Source organism: Gigantopelta aegis, chromosome 6, assembly GCF_016097555.1.
Source record: "Gigantopelta aegis isolate Gae_Host chromosome 6, Gae_host_genome, whole genome shotgun sequence".
In the NCBI taxonomy this organism is placed as follows: Eukaryota; Metazoa; Mollusca; class Gastropoda; order Neomphalida; family Peltospiridae; genus Gigantopelta; species Gigantopelta aegis.
Window position 1 is genome coordinate 58147742 of NC_054704.1, and position 18717 is coordinate 58166458.

General features: G+C 36.5%; 2 protein-coding genes across 5 annotated transcripts in view; one reads left to right on the forward strand and one right to left on the reverse strand.

Annotated features, from left to right (window-relative positions):
- Positions 1 to 3104: 3104 nt before the first annotated feature.
- LOC121374645 lies at positions 3105 to 14437 on the reverse strand. Its single transcript, XM_041501752.1, has 5 exons — positions 14144 to 14437; positions 10462 to 10543; positions 9689 to 9863; positions 8573 to 8652; positions 3105 to 3607 (listed from the first exon to the last, which is right to left on the reverse strand). The coding sequence occupies exons 1-5, from the start codon at positions 14386 to 14388 to the stop codon at positions 3491 to 3493; spliced, it is 699 nt and encodes a 232-aa protein (XP_041357686.1). The 5' UTR covers positions 14389 to 14437; the 3' UTR covers positions 3105 to 3490.
- A 58-nt stretch (positions 14438 to 14495) lies between these two features.
- LOC121374348 (N(6)-adenine-specific methyltransferase METTL4-like) overlaps positions 14496 to 18717 on the forward strand; it is a 30234-nt gene continuing 26012 nt past the window's right edge. For 2 of the 4 annotated variants that reach the window (XM_041501423.1, XM_041501426.1), the window contains exons 1-3: positions 14550 to 14683; positions 17616 to 18108; positions 18420 to 18473. In XM_041501423.1, coding sequence (XP_041357357.1) covers positions 17677 to 18108; positions 18420 to 18473 — 486 coding nt within the window. In that variant the 5' untranslated portion in view covers positions 14550 to 14683; positions 17616 to 17676. Of the gene's footprint in view, positions 14684 to 17615; positions 18109 to 18419; positions 18474 to 18717 lie in introns of all 4 variants that reach the window. The other 2 variants (XM_041501425.1, XM_041501424.1) reach the window with 2 other exon arrangements.

Genomic DNA, 18717 nt, shown 5'->3' on the forward strand with positions numbered 1-18717 from the left:
TGCATTGCTGTTATAACATGAACACTACAACACCTTGTTTCCACATGTGCATTGCTATTGTAACATGAACACTACAACACCTTACAACTACATACAGCAATTGGCAATGCTGTTGAGGTTGCCAGTTTTTAATTCTCTGTGGCACTTTTTTCTGTGGAGTATACAGTGAAATCCCTCTAAACCGGACACCCATGCACCAATAAAAGTGTCCGGTATTAAGAGGGATCCAGTTTAAAGAGGTTAAGTTCTGTACTGGTTTTTAAAAAGGGACTCTGTAAAATGTCCGGTTTTGAGGGAATTCTGGTTTACAAAGGGTCTGATTTTAAGGGGTTTCACTGTAAATGATCCCACCCACCCCCACCCCCGACATGTTTTTTGCCTCAAGTAAACATTTTATTAATTGCATGGGATGCATTAATGTGCACATCCTTCCCTTCAATTGGGGCAGGATGTCATTTAGTGGCAGAGTGCTTGTTCGAGGTGCAGTCAATTACCCACAGTGGATTCGGTTTCCACCCACTATCCTCCCGAGGCAATGCCCCACAATTGGCTATGGTATGTACTGTTCTGCCTGTGGGAAAGTACATATGTGGATCCCTTGTTGCTTTATCAGTAAGAGTAGCCTATAAGGGTACAGCAGTTGTCTCTCTATAATTGACAAATGTCACAGTAACCATATATTAAACACCAACCAGTAGTGATGTGCTGTGATGTTTTAAAGAAATATTCCTTTCTTTTGACAGAGAATAAAATATACTGAGTGATGGAAAGAAATAAAATAAAAGTTTGTTCTGTTTAATAACACCACTAGAGCATGATGTCAAACATTTGGTAATTTTGACTTGGCCATTAGCAGCAAGGGATTTTTTATATGCACTTTCCCACAGACAAGAAAGCACATACCACGGCCTTTGACCAGTTGTGGTGCACTGGTTGGAATAAGAAAAAACCCAATCATTTGAATGGATCCACCGAGGTGGTTTGATCCTGTGACACAAGCACTTCAGGTAAGCACTAAGCTGACAGCTAAATAAGGGATCATGTAAATAGTAACAGCAACTAAACACCTCATCCATACCAGTATCGACAAGTTAACTGTGTTCCAGATGTTCATTCCCACATTACATCTTTGTATTTTATACACACATTATTACACTTGGTCAATGAAAGTTTGTCGACAAGACCAAGTATTCCCTTATTTTTTTCTACCACTAGATATACATGTACTGATAATGTAGTCAAGTGAAAATACCAGTACTTGCAATTACTAGGTTGCTAAGATAAAATTCATACTAACAACCTACTTAATTTAGTATGAAGTATTACACTAAACAAGGTAACACTTTTAAAAAAGAAAGAGTGCAGAAAATGAACTGTAAAACCATTTACCATCAGTTGTATTCCATCCAAGTTCCGTTGCTAAGTAATGTGATTATCAGTCTTAATATACTGATTACGATAAAATACAAATCAATAATCCATTTGATAATCAAATCATGAATAGTTTGAGAACAAAACCATCAGTTTAATTGGTGAGTACAAATATGGAAATTGTGACCATGGGTCTAGAGAATTAGGTAATTTGATACCATCACAGCAGCTATACTCCTTCCAATTTGCAGTATATAGAGATTTATCCAAAGAATGCCACACCATACTAATTGATGTACCAGTGATGGAACAGTCTTGTGAAATAATCTAGAGCATCCACTCTAGGTGATTGATCCTATGGACCGTCAAATCTCAATTGCAATTTGATTGGTCAATGAAATCTCGCTATGAGTTCCAAAACATACTAACTGGACTGTAGAATGGCTATACTAGTGATTGTGTGACTAATGATGTGAGAGGCCTGTAGTAAATACTGACTTGAAGATAATACTATGCAAAAATACATAGTAGAAGGGGTAAACATGACATCGTTTTGGAGAACCATTGTAAATACAGCCAAATAAGCAACACAACTACTAGTAAAAATATCTGTTTTATTTATTTTGAGCCACACTGTCCACAAATGTTACAGTCTCATAGTTCCATGTACGATTACTGTCAACAAACATGTTACAGTCATAGTTTCACTGTAAGGTTATAGTTAAGGATCACATTACGGACATAGTTTCACTGTAAGGTTATAGTTAAGGATCACATTACGGACGCAGTTCCACTGTAAGGTCACAGTTAAGGAGCACATTATAAACAGTTCCACTGTAAGGTTATAGTTAAGGATCACATTACGGACATAGTTTCACTGTAAGATTACAGTTAAGGAGCACATTACGAACGTAGTTCCACTGTAAGGTTATAGTTAAGGAGCACATTACGGACGTAGTTCCACTGTACGGTCACAGTTAAGGAGCACATTATAAACATAGTTCCACTGTAAGGTTATAGTTAAGGTACACATTACTAATGTAGTTCCATTGTAAGGTCAAGGAGCACATTATGGACATAGTTCCACTGTAAGGTTACAGTTAAGGAGCACATTACGGACATAGTTCCACTGTAAGGTTACAGTTAAGGAGCACATTACGGACGTAGTTCCACTGTAAGGTCACAGTTAAGGAGCACATTACGGACATAGTTCCACTGTAAGGTTATAGTTAAGGCGCACATTACTGACGTAGTTCCACTGTAAAGTTAAGGAGCACATTACGGACATAGTTCCACTGTAAGGTTACAGTTAGGGAGCACATTACGGACGTAGTTCCACTGTAAGGTTACAGTTAAGGAGCACATTACGGACGTAGTTCCACTGTAAAATTACAGTTAAGGAGCACATTACATACGTAGTTTCACTGTAAAGTTACAGTTGACATAGCATTCATACACTTAGGACCGGCCTCGGTGGCGTCGTGGTAGGCCATCGGTCTACAGGCTGGTAGTACTGGGTTCGGATCCCAGTCGAGGCATGGGATTTTTAATCCAGATACCGACTCCAAACCCTGAGTGAGTGCTCCGCAAGGCTCAATGGGTAGGTGTAAACCACTTGCACCGACCAGTGATCTATAACTTGTTCAACAAAGGCCATGGTTTGTGCTGTCCTGCCTGTGGGAAGCGCAAATAAAAGATCCCTTGCTGCTAATCGGAAGAGTAGTCCATGTAGTGGCGACAGCGGGTTTCCTCTCAAAATCTGTGTGGTCCTTAACCATATGTCTGACGCCATATAACCGTAAATAAAATGTGTTGTGTGCGTCATTAAATAAAACATTTCTTTCTTTCATACACTTAGTTACATGTGTACAAAATTTCTGCATTCTTCTTGACAGTTTTTAGAATTTTTCCAGTCATCAACATAATTTCACAATGTGTGGTACAAACAGTTTCTCTTGTTGTGTTATTTTAAATGAGGATTCTTAAAAAACATGTATCATTTTCAATGACTTTCTTGGAAATTTCATAACTTTCCAGACCTGGAAAATGTCATTTGCTAAGTCCATGACTTTCCAGGATTTTCATGACCCGGATGAACCCCGATTCAATATGTTAATTATTAAGTTCGTAATTGAGAAATTTCATTGCAAATATTTTTTCTTGCTTGGGCTTCATACTGCTTTTGAAACTCTTTTGTAGTGAAAATGTGTTCTCTAGAAAGAAAACCTTCCAGCACCTAAAACAATGTAAACAGATACATGTATATTTATGTATAGAGCTACATGACTGATACTTTACAAAAGATCAACATATGCTGACCTTGAAAGTTTTCACATAGCCACCCTTATGCCAGACCACTGTCTCATTTTACAGTTATATACAAGTGGCAGTTTTCTACTTGCACAGTTGGTATCAGTTAGTATTAAAAACAAGCATTCTGAGATTACTGCTAAAGCAATACATGTCCCTTACCGGGCTCAACAATTTTTCATATTTCCTAAATTCAAGAGCCATAACCAGTGTTCGAGATTAACGGTATCTCGGTATCCCGGGGATACCAGAATTTAATTTTGGATACCAGACTTCAAGAACCCAGTATCCCACCAGGATACCATATAAGGTTCTTGTTTTTTTTAATCCTGCATTTTTATTTTTTGCTGAAACCGTGAAAGTCGTCATTTACTGGTGAAGTTAAGTAACAGTATTTTTGAGCTCTTACTCAGTCTAATGCTATGCCGTAACAATATCTCCCCCAACTTGTACCCAGTCTAATGCTGGGAACCGCTAAATGGCTATTGTTTTTGTTGGATGTTCCCTCCCTTCAAATTTTATTTGAGATATTGAGTCCACATCTGCAGAAAATTTGATACAGGTAGGTTTATCATTAGTAATGTCAAAAACACTGAATTACTGCTAAATATTAATTTATGTCAGTATTACGCAAAAATAGATGCAGCAAATCTTTTTGCCAATTTTGCCAATGTTATTTATGAATTTCATTTAAGTGGGATACTAAATTTTCAGGTGGGATACCAGATTTTGAATTGTTAGTATCCAACTGGGATACTGCTCAAAACTTTTAATCTCGAACACTGCATAACTCTGTGTGAAAAATTGGTAAATTGCCATGAAAGTCAAACTTATCTGTAACACAAGATAAAGCTATACACAAAATTTCAGCTTAATATCTTGAGATATTGCATACAAAAAAGTCTAGAAAACACCTAAGTTAGCTATACACATAATTTCAGCTCAATATCTCATGGCATTGTGAAAAAACCCATCCAGAAAACTATATGTGGGTCAGAACATTAAACAGGTTTATTGGTCAGTGACGTCAAAGAACTGTACGCAGTCATGTTTAGAATTATGTTATCGGTCCGCCATTAAAGGAGTGAAATTCACACAATATTAACATGTGAAAGCATTGCATCTGGGAGCATTTTCAATATTTATGACCTTTTTTGTACATTTTGTGAAAGCAAAAACCAACATGTCGCATAATTCAATTTCATTTAAAGATTGTAGAATCATATCAAAGTTGCTGGGAGTGCATTAATCAATCACATATATATGTGAATACAAAAAGCACAGTGAATAATATAAACATATGCAGGGTATGTACTTGGGATTTTTTTGACTGGCCAATCAGGCCACTCACAGCAACACTTTGACTCGTCCATACAACTTTTGAATGGCCCGCGACCGAATTTCATTCAAGAAAAAGAACTTACTTAAATTGCACTTTAGAAACATGTTATCATATCATACAAACAATAATAACAACACAAAAGAAGGAAACAGAACTTGTTTTAATTGTATTACAAAATTAAATTATAATTATTATGTTGTCACGGGACCCACACAAATCAAACATCTGGAATGTTTTACCAAGGCTTGGTCTTGGAATGAATAAGGTGCTATTAATAATCATGGTCATATGACAAGGAATTAAAAAATACTAAGCTGACAGCAATCTATGTTGACATCGTTCGCAGTGATGATTGGGTCGTTGGTATAGTAGACTCAGTATATTCCATAAGAAACGAAAACATACTAACACAATGTAACTTCGGAAAACCTCAGGCTCGTAACAAAATCTTTCTGTGGAACGTAGCATAGAGGAATGTGACGAGTTGTTCCGATTGTAACTATATGGAAAGTAAAGACGGACATGGCCTAGGTGTTCCGACTGAACATACAAATACATTTATGTGGTCATGGTTTTCCGAATACATAATCAAAACCGGCTGAGGCATTCCGAATGGTTTTAGACTGTTCGATAAACTGGGGAAGTGGTTGTTATTATGTCATATATGGATTTGGTTCCGCAGATACTAATAACAAACCAGTTGAAAACAATAAATAAAAAATAACTTTCCGATCTCTTACAAACATTAGTTATTTGCATTTTGATACATAGTACAATATATGTGGATACGGTTTTGACTTACCCGACGCTATTCTGACTCGCCATGGGCGATTGGGCGACTGTTAAGTGCACACCCTGCATATGTCATAAAATATAATTTGATTTCCTTTCTCCTTTGCAGGGTAGTAACGTTGTCTGGACCTGAGGGAGGTTCAAATATAAACTTAACAAACCCTTGTGTCTACATTTTCCCTGGACACTTATATGTATAGTTTAAAAGAATACTGTAAAAGAATATTTTAGCCTGAGATGACCCCCCCCCCCCCCCCCCCACCTATATTCCCGGTTTTCAAAGGGAACTTGGATTATTTGCCTTCAACATCCTTAAATAGCCCTTTTTACAATTTGTGACCCCCCCCCCATTTATAAAAACCCCGGTATGGCCAGGGGTGGGGTGGGGATGGGTCTATCAGAACCACCCTGTCCCCCCTACTAGCTTTATTTGTTTGTACTTGTTTGGGGCAATTTAGTGTTGCATACTGTGGATGATTACCGTATTTGACCGGGAATATGCCCAGGGGGTGAACCAATCATTATTAGCCTAGTAGGGGGTGGTCTTATTCATGAGTAAAGGGGCATTTTATTTTCAAATGAAGAACAGAGACCTGTAGCATACGACTGTATTGGTATATACAGGTGCTTTATTATTTATGTTTTTAATGATTAACAGACTTCCACCAACTTTGATATGAATGTACAATCTTTAAATGAGGTTGAATTATCCGAGATATTGACTTTGCTTTCATAAAAATTCCAAGAAAGTCATAAATACCCTCACATATTATTGTGTGAATTTCACTCCCTTAATGATGCCCATACAGTTACACCATCTATAGACAACGTCTTAAACTACTGGGCGACAATCAGAAAACCGTGTGTATAGTACCCTCCAGTTGGACCGTTCGGGGACTAATAACAAGTAACTTCAAACCAAACGGTTATTTAAATACTACAGAGGTCAATCTATTTGTAATCATCAAAGATTTCAAAAAGCATTTCCGAATTTTTTATTATTTTGATAAATAAGGAACTATTTTGTAAGTCACTACAACAAGCAATGACATAACAGGTGGTGATGTGTGTGCCTATTGGGTAAGCAGATCATGATTTGGACAGTACTGAATATATATATTTGCAGGATTTTATACCACAACTATCATTAATCAGTAAAGCAGCACATGTCCCCTACCGGCCATTTTCATATCTCCTAAGTTCAAGGGCCATAACTCTATTAAAAAATGGGTAAATCACCATGAAAGTGAAACTTTATCTGTAACAGTAAAGCAATATGCAAAAAAAAATCTCAATATTTTCAGGAATTGGAAAAACATTTGGAAAACAAATTGTCATATCTCCTAAGTTTAAGGGCCATAACTCTGTGAAAAATGGGTAAATTGCCATGAAAATAAAATGTAATCTGTAACAGTACATGATACAGTAATATACAAAATTTCATCACAATATCTTCAAGCATTGAAAAAAAAAAAAAAAGTTTGGAAAACAAATTATCACATCTCCTAATTCTGTGAAAATTTAGTAAATTGTCATGAAAGTCAAACGTATTTCGTAACAGAAAGAAGTGTTTTATTTAACGACGCACTCAACACATTTTATTTACGGTTATATGGCGTCAGATATATGGTTAAGGACCCAACAGATTTTTTTAGAGGAAACCTGCTGTCGCCACATAGGCTACTCTTTTACGACAGGCAGCAAGGGATCTTTTATTTGCGCTTCCCACATGCAGGATAGCACAAGCCATGGCCTTTGTTGAACCAGTTATGGATCACTGGTCGGTGCAAGTGGTTTACACCTACCCATTGAGCCTTGCAGAGCACTCACTCAGGGTTTGGAGTCGGTATCTGGATTAAACATTCCATGCCTCGACTGGGATCCGAACCCAGTACCTACCAGCCTGTAGACCGATGGCCTGCCACGACGCCACCGAGGCCGGTATATTTCATAACAGAACATGATACAGTATTCACAAAATTTCAGCTCAATATCTTGAGGCATTGCCGAAAAAAAGTTGCGGAAAACAAATTTTCGCATCTCATAAGTTCAAGGGCCATAACTCTGTCAAATATGAGTAAATCATCCTGAAAATCAAACGTGATCTGTAATAGTATTTGATAAAGCTATGTAAAAAAAATTTCACCTCAATATATTTGAGGCATTGCAAACAGAATGTCTGAAAATAAAATTTTCAAATCTTCTAGGTTCAAAGGTTATAACTCTGTCAAAAATGGGTAAATCGTTATTAAAGTCAAACCTGATCTATTATAGCACATTATAAAGCCATACACAAAATGTCAGCTCAATATCTTGAGGCACTGGGGGGGGGGGGGGGGGTGTTTAATTCAAAAAACTAATTTCCATATCTTCTACATTCAAGGGCCACAACTGTCAAAAATGGGTAGATCACCATGATAGTCAAACTTGATCAGCAATGGAATATGATAAAGCTATAAACAAAATTTCAGCTCAATATCTCAAGACATTGTCCAAAAAAACAGTAGGGGACTAAGCTAAGGCAAACAAGAATTCGCCAATTTGAAATTCTAAACCTACCAAAATCTGATATGGTATCACTCATAGTAAATCTACATATTAAAAATTAATGAATAAAAAAATGTCTTTGTTAAAGCTACTTTTAACACTTTTTAATGTTGAGCTAAATTTGATAATAACATTTCTTGGACCAGGGGCCATTTTGACACACAAACACAAATAATAATGAGTAACCCTAAGTAAAAGTATTTACAGTACCTGAGCTCTCTTTGCTTTGTATGTATCATCTGATAAATGAGAATATTCCAGCCGAATCTGACTTGCATATCTGTTGTAATCTGAATAAACAGTGCCAGTTGTGTATAGTGCAAAATAATTATGCCCAATATAAAGTATTTTGTTTTGAGGGACTTTTGCACATGTCTTGTCCTATTGGTCATATATATTTAGTTTAGTTTAGTCCTGCTACATAAGAATAACTTATTCAACCCATATACATAACTTTTACGTAACATCATTAACAAACGAATGGCATTCAACAGTTAAATATCATAAATTTATATTTTAGATGAGTTTAACAGGCACGAAAGAGTTCAGAATAATCTATCTTCTATGGATATTGGGCCTACAACAAAGGACATCATTTATATATGCATTTGGGTGCCACAATCAAATTTATATTTGGAACCTGGTTGATGTAGAATGTTAGAATGTTTTTGATTGTAAAACCTAACTTTTGTTCAGCAAATATTTCTATTAAAAATGTTACAGATATTTTTCATCTGCTAATTAAACATGTTTGTTACAGATGCTATACTGGATTGGTTCCACTAAATCATGATAAAACATTTTAAAAACCCAGCAATGGAATGGGAATCATTAGTTATTTATTACCTATAATGATACGTATGTACTCTTTTTCACCTACTTATTATTATTATTTTTTTAATAAAAGACTCTTTATGCTTATGATGATAACTAAAGCCGTAGAGTAACGCTGAAAGAAAATACACACGGTCAAATGAAAATTAATTTTAACTGTAAAATCACTTGTCAAATATTACGTAACACTATTTGTCAAAATTAGACACCCTCCATCCACCCTGTAACACTCCATAATGTTAGACCATACACCCCCAAAATATAACATTATGCTTGGAGACACCCCCCTTCCCATTCACAAAAAAGTCATGCGATGAATGTAATATAAGTTTAACATATTGTTTTGCGATTATAACATAGTTTAATGGGAAGGAGGAAATATTTTAAAAAACAGCAAAACATTTTAACAAGTAGCTATTAGGTGTCCTATATTGTTGAAAAGACAGCTCATTGAGGTTTGAAACATTATTAAAAAAACCCATTAGTGAATGCATGTGTTGAGCATTTTATGTAGACTATACTTGCCCCTTTCTTCTTTTCCTAATACTGCCATGTCAAAGTCAAGAAAAAACAAAACATCTGAATCTTTTTTATCCCCAGATACTTCTGGTACATGAGTAATGGTGGCCTGAATGTTTTCAATAACTTCTTTTTGAAGATCTTCTGACTGCAAAATAGTGCCCAGAAATATGCACAATAAGCTTTTTGAAAGAGGGTGGAACTAATGGTTCAACTTAATTACTTTAAGCTCAAAGTAACACCATAACCAGAGGCCATATACTGCCATAATATAGTCCTGAATTTCCTAGAATTATAATTTAAAAAAAAGAAGAATAGAAGACACTTTCAAGAGGCTTTACACCCCATCCCACAAAATGTATGCCTACCAGCCTGCAAAATCAACATGTCATTATGTTTCTTCCATGATAAGAAATTAATTTTTCTTTCACATCAAGTTCAACATTGATCCTGGTGAAATGTTATTCTTTTTGTTTTATGTCGTATTGAAAGACAATGAGATGTTAATTACAACTACTACTAGTAACACATACAGAGATATTTACCATTATATACAAATGATGAATTAGTATAGGTGAAAACATTTTCTGTTAATTATATAACCACAAACACACACATGCATACACATGGAAAAGAAACAAACACCACCAACACTAACAACAAAATACCAATTCAAAGTACATTAATATAAAACAATTTAAAGCAAAACAGGAAAAAACATTAATATAAAATAAATATGTTCATACCAGAGCACCCTGGCTGGCAAATTCTTTGAAACATTCAATACTCTTCATCTCATTAGTGTCCAATGTTGGGTCATAAATGATGCTGAAAATAAAAAACAAATAACACTTTTATAAATAGTTAATTCAATGTAACTACATGTATTTTCAAATATATGCACAACCGTTATAAATTTCCATCTAGGGTCAAAAATAAATTAGATGGTAACTTTTACCATTATCTACAACTGACAAATTCAACATGAAGTTGTATAAATGTGGTTAAAAACGAAGATAGGCCTCACAAATCTTGTGGAGAATTGCACTGCTGCAGAGGTAGTCGATTCACGACATACATGTACAGCTGATTTTAACTACCTAGCTCAAGTGTCCTCTAGTCCTGCCCTATTTATGAGGATAGTACTAGAGCATACGTATGGTTGAAAATTATTAATTTTAACAATGCAAATATGTCTGGTGTAATGGAATTGAGCACTGTGATTGGCCGATATACAATACTGCATCATTGGGATTACCAGCAGAGTGCAAGATATGGAAATGCCGATACATATACCATTTTATTTTAAAAAATTGAAATGGACCACAGTACGCAAATGGCAAAACGATGCATCAAACCATGGGCCTAAAACTGCGATGATCGATGTAACGGTATTTATCATCAAAAATAGGATTGTTGTTGTATTAGAGCAGGAATCTTTTATTACCGTTTGGTAGGCACAAATTGTGCAGAATGGATATAGTTTTCTCTGGCCGTAATGAGAGCGTATAACTGTCCAAATGTCTGTCTTGCTCTCTTATGGTCAGAATATTGTGATAGGATGTTTATGTATGCTAAAAAGGTGCTTTACGGAAAATAGTTACATGGTATTGTCATTTATTTATACTTACTGCAAAAAGGCAAACTGTAAACACTGCTTTATTTGTATAAATAAAAAATAAAATTAAATATAAATATTTCCACTAAACTGTCATTAATATAGCCTCAAATGTCTTTTCAATGCCAAAAAAGGACCATTCACTTGCCTCAAATATATGGTACATGAATTCAGTACCAGTATATCCCTTTTAATAAGTTTCTAAATTAATTAAATCAATGTAATTTGACATTCTATAGCATAATACATATATAATAATCAACCACGGATCCAAGGGAAGGGTTTTATTGGGGGGGGGGGGGGGGGGGGGGTACCCACCTATTTTAATATGCCCAGAAAATTCACTGTTTAGTGTTTAACATGTAAAATTTAAAAAATATATAAAAATATTAGTGGGGTCATGTAATAGCTTGGTCAGCTGGATGTTTTTGCAGATGTTTATTATGTAATGCAAGTTACCATAATTTTGACATTGCATCTACACTACGAGTACTATAGTTGCCCTTTTTAAACCTTGCACCCTTTCCTAAAAAATCCTGGATCCACTTGATAATAATGATCATATTATGTATATGATCCAGTTGAAAAATAGGATGACTGATATTACCAACATTTTAATATACTTGTACAGTTGAGGTCAACTGCAAATGTTTAAACATTGAAGATAAAAATGTCTATTCACAATACCTCATAATGAAATAATATGTATGCTGACCCAACAAGTTTTGTTAAAATAGGTAATTTTTGGCTGGTTAATCTCATCAGATGGATAAGTTACTTAAAATTAAGTTCTTAATTACACAAAAACAAATGTCCACAGAAAATGCACTAATAGGGAGATGGTTGGGGTCCCATCAAAGTTATCTAATAATTCTAAACATCTAAATTTTGTGTTGTAGTCAATCAGCAATGGATTAACAACAGTTGTATCACAAAAATAGACACTTGTCACAATGACAACACCACCGTTTTTCAATAACTCTTAGTGGTTTCCTTAATTTCTGACTTTGTCACTGAATAAAATAAAAAATAGCAATTAACATGAGTTCTGTGTTGTGTACACAATTATTTCAATGTATTTTGTACCAGTTACAACTACTGATATTTTTGTAGTACTACAGATAAATGTAATTATCGCCAATGAACATGTGGCTTTAAACCAAAGAAGGCCTCAGGTTACAGTTATCTTCCCATTTGGTTGTCCAAAATCCGGAAATTTGTCAGTGCAAGTAGTCTGCTGTTTGACTGTGATTATTTCATGGCAGACAGCTATGAAGTGTCAACTATTTGACTGAAGTTGACAGGGGAGAGCATGTAGTTTGTAAACATGTGTAACTTGTTGATATTGAAGACTTGTTTGTGGTAATTCTGGCCCATGCAAAAGTAAAGGAAGCAAATGTTTTATTTAACGACGCACTCAACACATTTAATTACGGTTATATGGCGTCAGACATATGGTTAAGGACCACACAGTTATTGAGAGAGGAAACCCGCTGTCGCCACTTCATGGGCTACTCTTTCCGATTAGCAGCAAGGGATCTTTTATATGCACCATACCACAGACAGGAGAGCACATACCACAGCCTTTGATATACTAGTCGTGGTGCACTGGCTGCGACGAGAAATAGCCCAATGGGCCCACCAATCGGGATCGATCCCAGACCGACCACGCAACAAGCGAGCGCTGTACCACTGAGCTACGTCTTGCCGCCATGCAAAAGTAGTGCGGAAAAATATCCGCCCGGTCCTCCCCCTCCTCCCTAAACCCTAACTAAAAATAATAATTGGGAGGGGGGGGGGGGGGGGGGGGAGGGCGGATATTATACCCATTCCAGATGATACATATAAATCTATTTTTAAAGAGTTATTTCGGTTAGTGAACAGAGGTGGCAAAAATGCAGTTAGTTCATTATGGTAATAACTGCAGTTAGTTCACCATGGTAACAACTGCAGTAATCAGCCTTTGTTTTATACATTTAGGCAGGACTTTCTTTTGGCACTGTCACGTATAAAGAACATTATTATGATTATAAATACTGGTACTTATAAATAGGGTTATATAGCCCGAGTACTCCGACTGTAAGAGAGCTAGACAGACATTTGGACATAAATACGCTCTCATTACAGTCAGTGGCCAAGCTATGTATTTTTTTGGCAATTCCCGACAACCAAAAAGTTGGCAAAGATTTCCGCTCTAATATCACAACAATCCTATGTTTGACGTTAAATACTTTTACATCGATCATCACCCACATTCAACTAAGCTTCGGCAAACACCGGACAGCAGAATTCTAAGTTCGCCAACTTATATCGTGACGTTGCGTCACATGATCGCCCACTCAGCCATTCCGTCTACTAGGCAGAATCGCCCAGTGGGCGATCACGTGATCTACGTCACGAAATAGGTCACCGAGCTTTGTAATTCTTGCGACGGAGTGTCACGAAGCGTAGCTGAATTTGGGTGCTGTCGGATTTCTTTCTGTACTATGTGTATTAGTGATTAATAAGTGGATTTTTTTTTAATCAGTTAACTCGAAAATGATCGATGTAAAGGTATTTGACGTCAAACATAGGATTGTTGTGGTATTTGAGCGGAAATCTTTGCCAACTTTTTGGTTGTCGGGAATTGCCCCAAAAATACATAGCTTGGTCTCTGACTGTAATGATGGCGTATTTATGTCCAAATGTCCATCTAGCTCTCTTACAGTCAGAGTACTGGGCTAAGGGTTATAGTGACAGTGCCAAAGTAAAGTCCTTCCAAAATGTACTCTTTTTTTTTCTTTTCTTTTTTAAAACATATATGAACTTACTCGTGGAAGAAAATTGCATATGCAACTGAAGTGGGGTTACGCAGATTGTTAAACCACTTTTCGTAATGATCAAACATATCTTTCAAGTGATCCAGTGTGTGGTAGTGCCTTTTTAACTCGGAATATTTTTCTTCAATAACACTCCACCAATGCATGCACGTGTCGTTTGGAATTAGGTATGTTTGACACATCTGCCTGAAATAAGATTCCAAGCTGTTAACGTAGCTTTGCTTGGAATCTGCCATTTTAATCAGCTGTTGCAATCAACGTTCTGCTGGTTTTTAGTGAAAACATTATCGGTGTCATAAACTGAAACGAATAATGTCGTAAAAGTTAGGAGTTGTCTCCCATTGTTCATAGTGGTTTGGTGTATTCTGTATTTACTCCATACATGTACCACCCCAACCAGCAACGCTGTGGGTGCTATAGTTATGTTACATATTAATAGTAGTATTAGTACTCGGGGTTTCTGTTTGGGGTTACCTGTGCTCCATACCCCCACAGCCACCTCCCCCACCCCGTTTCTAAAGTGGACACATGGTAACATTTAGCCCGAGTACTCTGACTGTAAGAGAGCTAGACGGACATTTTAACATAAATACGCTCTCAAAATGTCCGTCTAGCTCTCTTACAGTCAGAGTACTCGGGCTAGGTAACATTCTAAACTCTTTCCATTCCAGTTTTGTTGGTTTTATAGATTCGTGTGTCCCGTAACCCCCTTTCAATGGTATGGGCAGTTTTAGGTATAGGGTTCGGGTTAGTCTTTAGAGCCTTTGATCTAGAGACTAGAGTAGTACGGATCCAACTCTTTCCATGAGAACATAGAAATTATACTACCCCCTGCAGACCACAAAAAGTGCATGTTCAGTGAAAACGGATACATACTGGTACCCAAAATACTTATGTGTTCAGTTTCCAGGCCTGTAGTATGGTGGACATTATTGGTGGGGACCGGCCTCGGTGGCGTCGTGGTATGCCATCGGTCTACAGGCTGGTAGGTACTGGGTTCGGATCCCAGTCGAGGCATGGAATTTTTAATCCAGATACCGACTCCAAACCCTGAGTGAGTGCTCCGCAAGGCTCAATGGGTAGGTGTAAACCACTTGCACCGACCAGTGATCCATAACTGGTTCAACAAAGGCCATGGTTTGTGCTATCCTGCCTGTGGGAAGCGCAAATAAAAGATCCCTTGCTGCCTGTCGTAAAAGAGTAGTCTATGTGGCGACAGCGGGTTTCCTCTAAACATATCTGTGTGGTCCATAACCATATGTCTGATGCCATATAACCGTAAATAAAATGTGTTGAGTGCGTCGTTAAATAAAACACATCTTTCTTTCTTTCTTTATTGGTGGGGGGGAGGGGGGGAGGCAACTGAACGAGCGCGGAATGTGCAAGGTATTTGGGGGCTCCGGGGGCATGATTCAAAGGTTATTTGCAAGCCCGTTACTGTAACTCTCGCTGTTAATCTCGATCCATTAGTCTCTACAACTTTTACATTCAGTAGAGATGTAATCAAAAAGGTTATCAAAAAAAAGAAAAAAAGCCAAAATTATTGGGAGGGGGGCTGGGCTCCCCTGCTACGGGCCTGGTTTCTGTGGGCACGCTATTGTAAGTACCCGCCCTGACAAAATTATTAAAGAAGAGTGAACACTGATATAGACTGAGTTTTGGGGGTGGAGGGTGGGAGGGTGCTGCATGTCTTGAAAGTTTAGAAAACTAGTTGTCCATAGATGCAATTTCCTGCACTCTACAATTAAAATTCATCACGTGACAAGTACTGATAAATGAAACACTTTTTAAATGCATTTTTTACATTTGTATACACCCCATTAAAAATATTTTCACAATTCAGTGACATCACATGGCTGAACAAACATTATGGCATACTGTCTGAAATGTTTGTCTGACTAGCAGCAATCACACATCTTGGGATACACTACCTGTCAGTGTTGAAGAGTCGAGTATACAGTGGAATCTGTCTAAACTGGCATCTGTTTAAACCAGATATCTGTGTAAACTAGCACAGTTAATTTATTAGGAACAAAACTCTGCCTACACCAGATGCTGTCTATTCTGGATTTCGGATGCAAATTCAAAAACAAATGAAGGGTTTATGTAGTAATTAGCTCTGTCTTCACCTGCACGCGATCTTACCTTTACTGTCTGCCAGTGGTCACCTTTTAAACAATGATGGCAGTTCCCCAGTAATTAGGACACCAAAGTGTTATAAAATAATCGCTCTTGTTTGAAGCACAATGAACCACAGCTGTTGTAACGGGTGTAGATATCAAGATAACTTGGTTTATTATTTGTATGTGTTCATACAGGTCTGCATTGTATCATACTGATCTGTTGTTTGGTCAAAACTAATTATGAATGACGCTTCCGTTTTGCATTCTCTTACTGAATTTTCAATGGCGGAGCTACCAAAAAAATGGCAACGTATCGAACTCTTCTTAGAACATAAAGTGAAACTAGCATTGCTTAGACTTGCTTTCACAGATCTCTTACACATAGTCCAATTTTTTTTTTTACGTTGGTATTTTTTTAATCACTATATCGCAAGAACCGTAACTCTGGACAAACTCTGTCTACATTGGAACTTTGTCTAAACCGGCATATTTCATCAATCCCAAGTGAATCTGGTTTAGACAGAGTCCACTGTATATATGTAAGTTAATGCGAGGCTTTCTTCATCCAATAACAAGTCACATTGCAAATGAAGTGACTAACATTATTCAATAAAGTTTGTTTTGTTTAACGACACCATTAGAGCACATTGATATATTAATCATTGGCTATTGGATGTCAAACTTTTGATAATTCTGACTCGTAGTCAATAGAGGAAACCCACTACATTTTTTTAATGCAGCAAGGGATCTTTTATATGCACTTTCTCACAGACAGGAAAGCACATACCATGGCCTTTGGCCAGTTGTGGTGCACTAGTTGGAACAAGAAAACCCCAATCAGTTGAATGGATCTACTGAGGTGATTCGATCCTGTGACACAAGCACCTCAAGTGAGCACTCAACCGACTGAGCTAAGTCCCGCCCCCACAAACATTATTCAGATACAAGATTCAAATATGATTCATGATGCACTGGAACATGTACCTGTTTTGTTAAAACTTAAGTAACAAAATAACTTTATATTATGACTGGGACAGGTCAATACATACATGTATATATTAAGTTCAGCTGTCCATTTTGGTAAAAAAACCCATTGGTCATTGTACATTTTGTGGCCATTATAGCAGGTTCAATCATTCATTTTGGTAAAAAAAATAGTGACCACTGGCCGCATTCAACAGGTGGCTGTTATATACAGGTAAAATAAAAAATAAAATGCATTGGGTGGCATTTATGGTGGTCGTTATAGACAGAATACGGTAATTATGTTATTAGTTACTTTATGACTGTATATAAATAATATTACTACTATTAAATTTATAGTTTTGTATATTTTACAGGTTTGCAAAACATTTTCCAGAATATTTAGAGTTCAAATTTGTTTTTACTATCTGAACAAGAATGGTAACAATGTCAGTCATTTGTGAAAATCAACATGGATGGGTAATAGACCACCTAGCATCTATTTCCAAGGTGTACAAGAAAACAAAGTGTTACATAGATGTCAACTGCTTGAAATCAAAATTTGTAACTGAATGCCCGCCAGATGGACTGAAATTCAATCATGGAAGTGAAGATATGGATGGAAATAATTCATTGCTGATGTCTTTTACTGATACAGAAACTCCAAAACAAGTTACAGCAGATGTGACAAGTTTACAAGATTTACACATGACATCTAATAAGGCTGAGCCAAGTACCCTATCATATGCCTTTAAAAGTGACCTGTTTGCTATACACCAAACCTATATGATGGACACACAGTTTGAAAAGATTCAACAACAAATGGCTGTCGATTCTAATCGACATGTATTACCAGTGAAAAGAAAAAGAGTAATTTGTCATCTTTCAAATTTTTATAGATGCACTACATTTGTATCAGTTTTACAACTTTTACTGAAATTAATATGAATATAATATTTTCATTTATTACTTGCTACAGCTTGTGACATTCAAAAAAACATTTCATTCATGACATAAATGTGATAGTAACTAGTATTTGCTAAATTGTCCTCTGTATACTACGACTACATTAAATACTATATAAATATCACACACTCGGTTCATGTCTGCTTTGCCCTTACTATGCCCTTCTATTTTTCAGTGTTTAACTATATTGAATATGATTATTTTATTTTATTCAGAAGAGGCAATCTGTTCAGCACCAAATTCTGTGTGGGAATGACAACATTAAAGCTGTAAGTAATGATATAGGTTCTGTGGCGTACGTTTTACACAACATTAATGGAGCCATATGTAGATGAGGATCTCATGTGAGCATCGCTTCCCCAAAATCTGAAGATTATAGTGGGGTTTTCCCATTCTTTCATGATACTATCAAACAATAAGAACCTTTCTGAAACCAGAAGTCTATGGAATTAAATGTCTTGCCTTCCATAAATTTATTGTGACATCCATTGTGTCCATCTTCGTGCATGTTTA

Coding starts and splice junctions, on each gene's coding strand:
- LOC121374645 (XM_041501752.1), bottom strand. CDS start 14,388: ATGGCAGATTCCAAGCAAAGCTACGTTAACAGCTTGGAATCTTATTTC. Junction 9,864..10,461: donor TTGCCAGCCAGGGTGCTCTG/GTATGAACATAT, acceptor ACTATTTTGCAG/TCAGAAGATCTTCAAAAAGA. Junction 8,653..9,688: donor ACATAAAATGCTCAACACAT/GCATTCACTAAT, acceptor CTGTTTATTCAG/ATTACAACAGATATGCAAGT.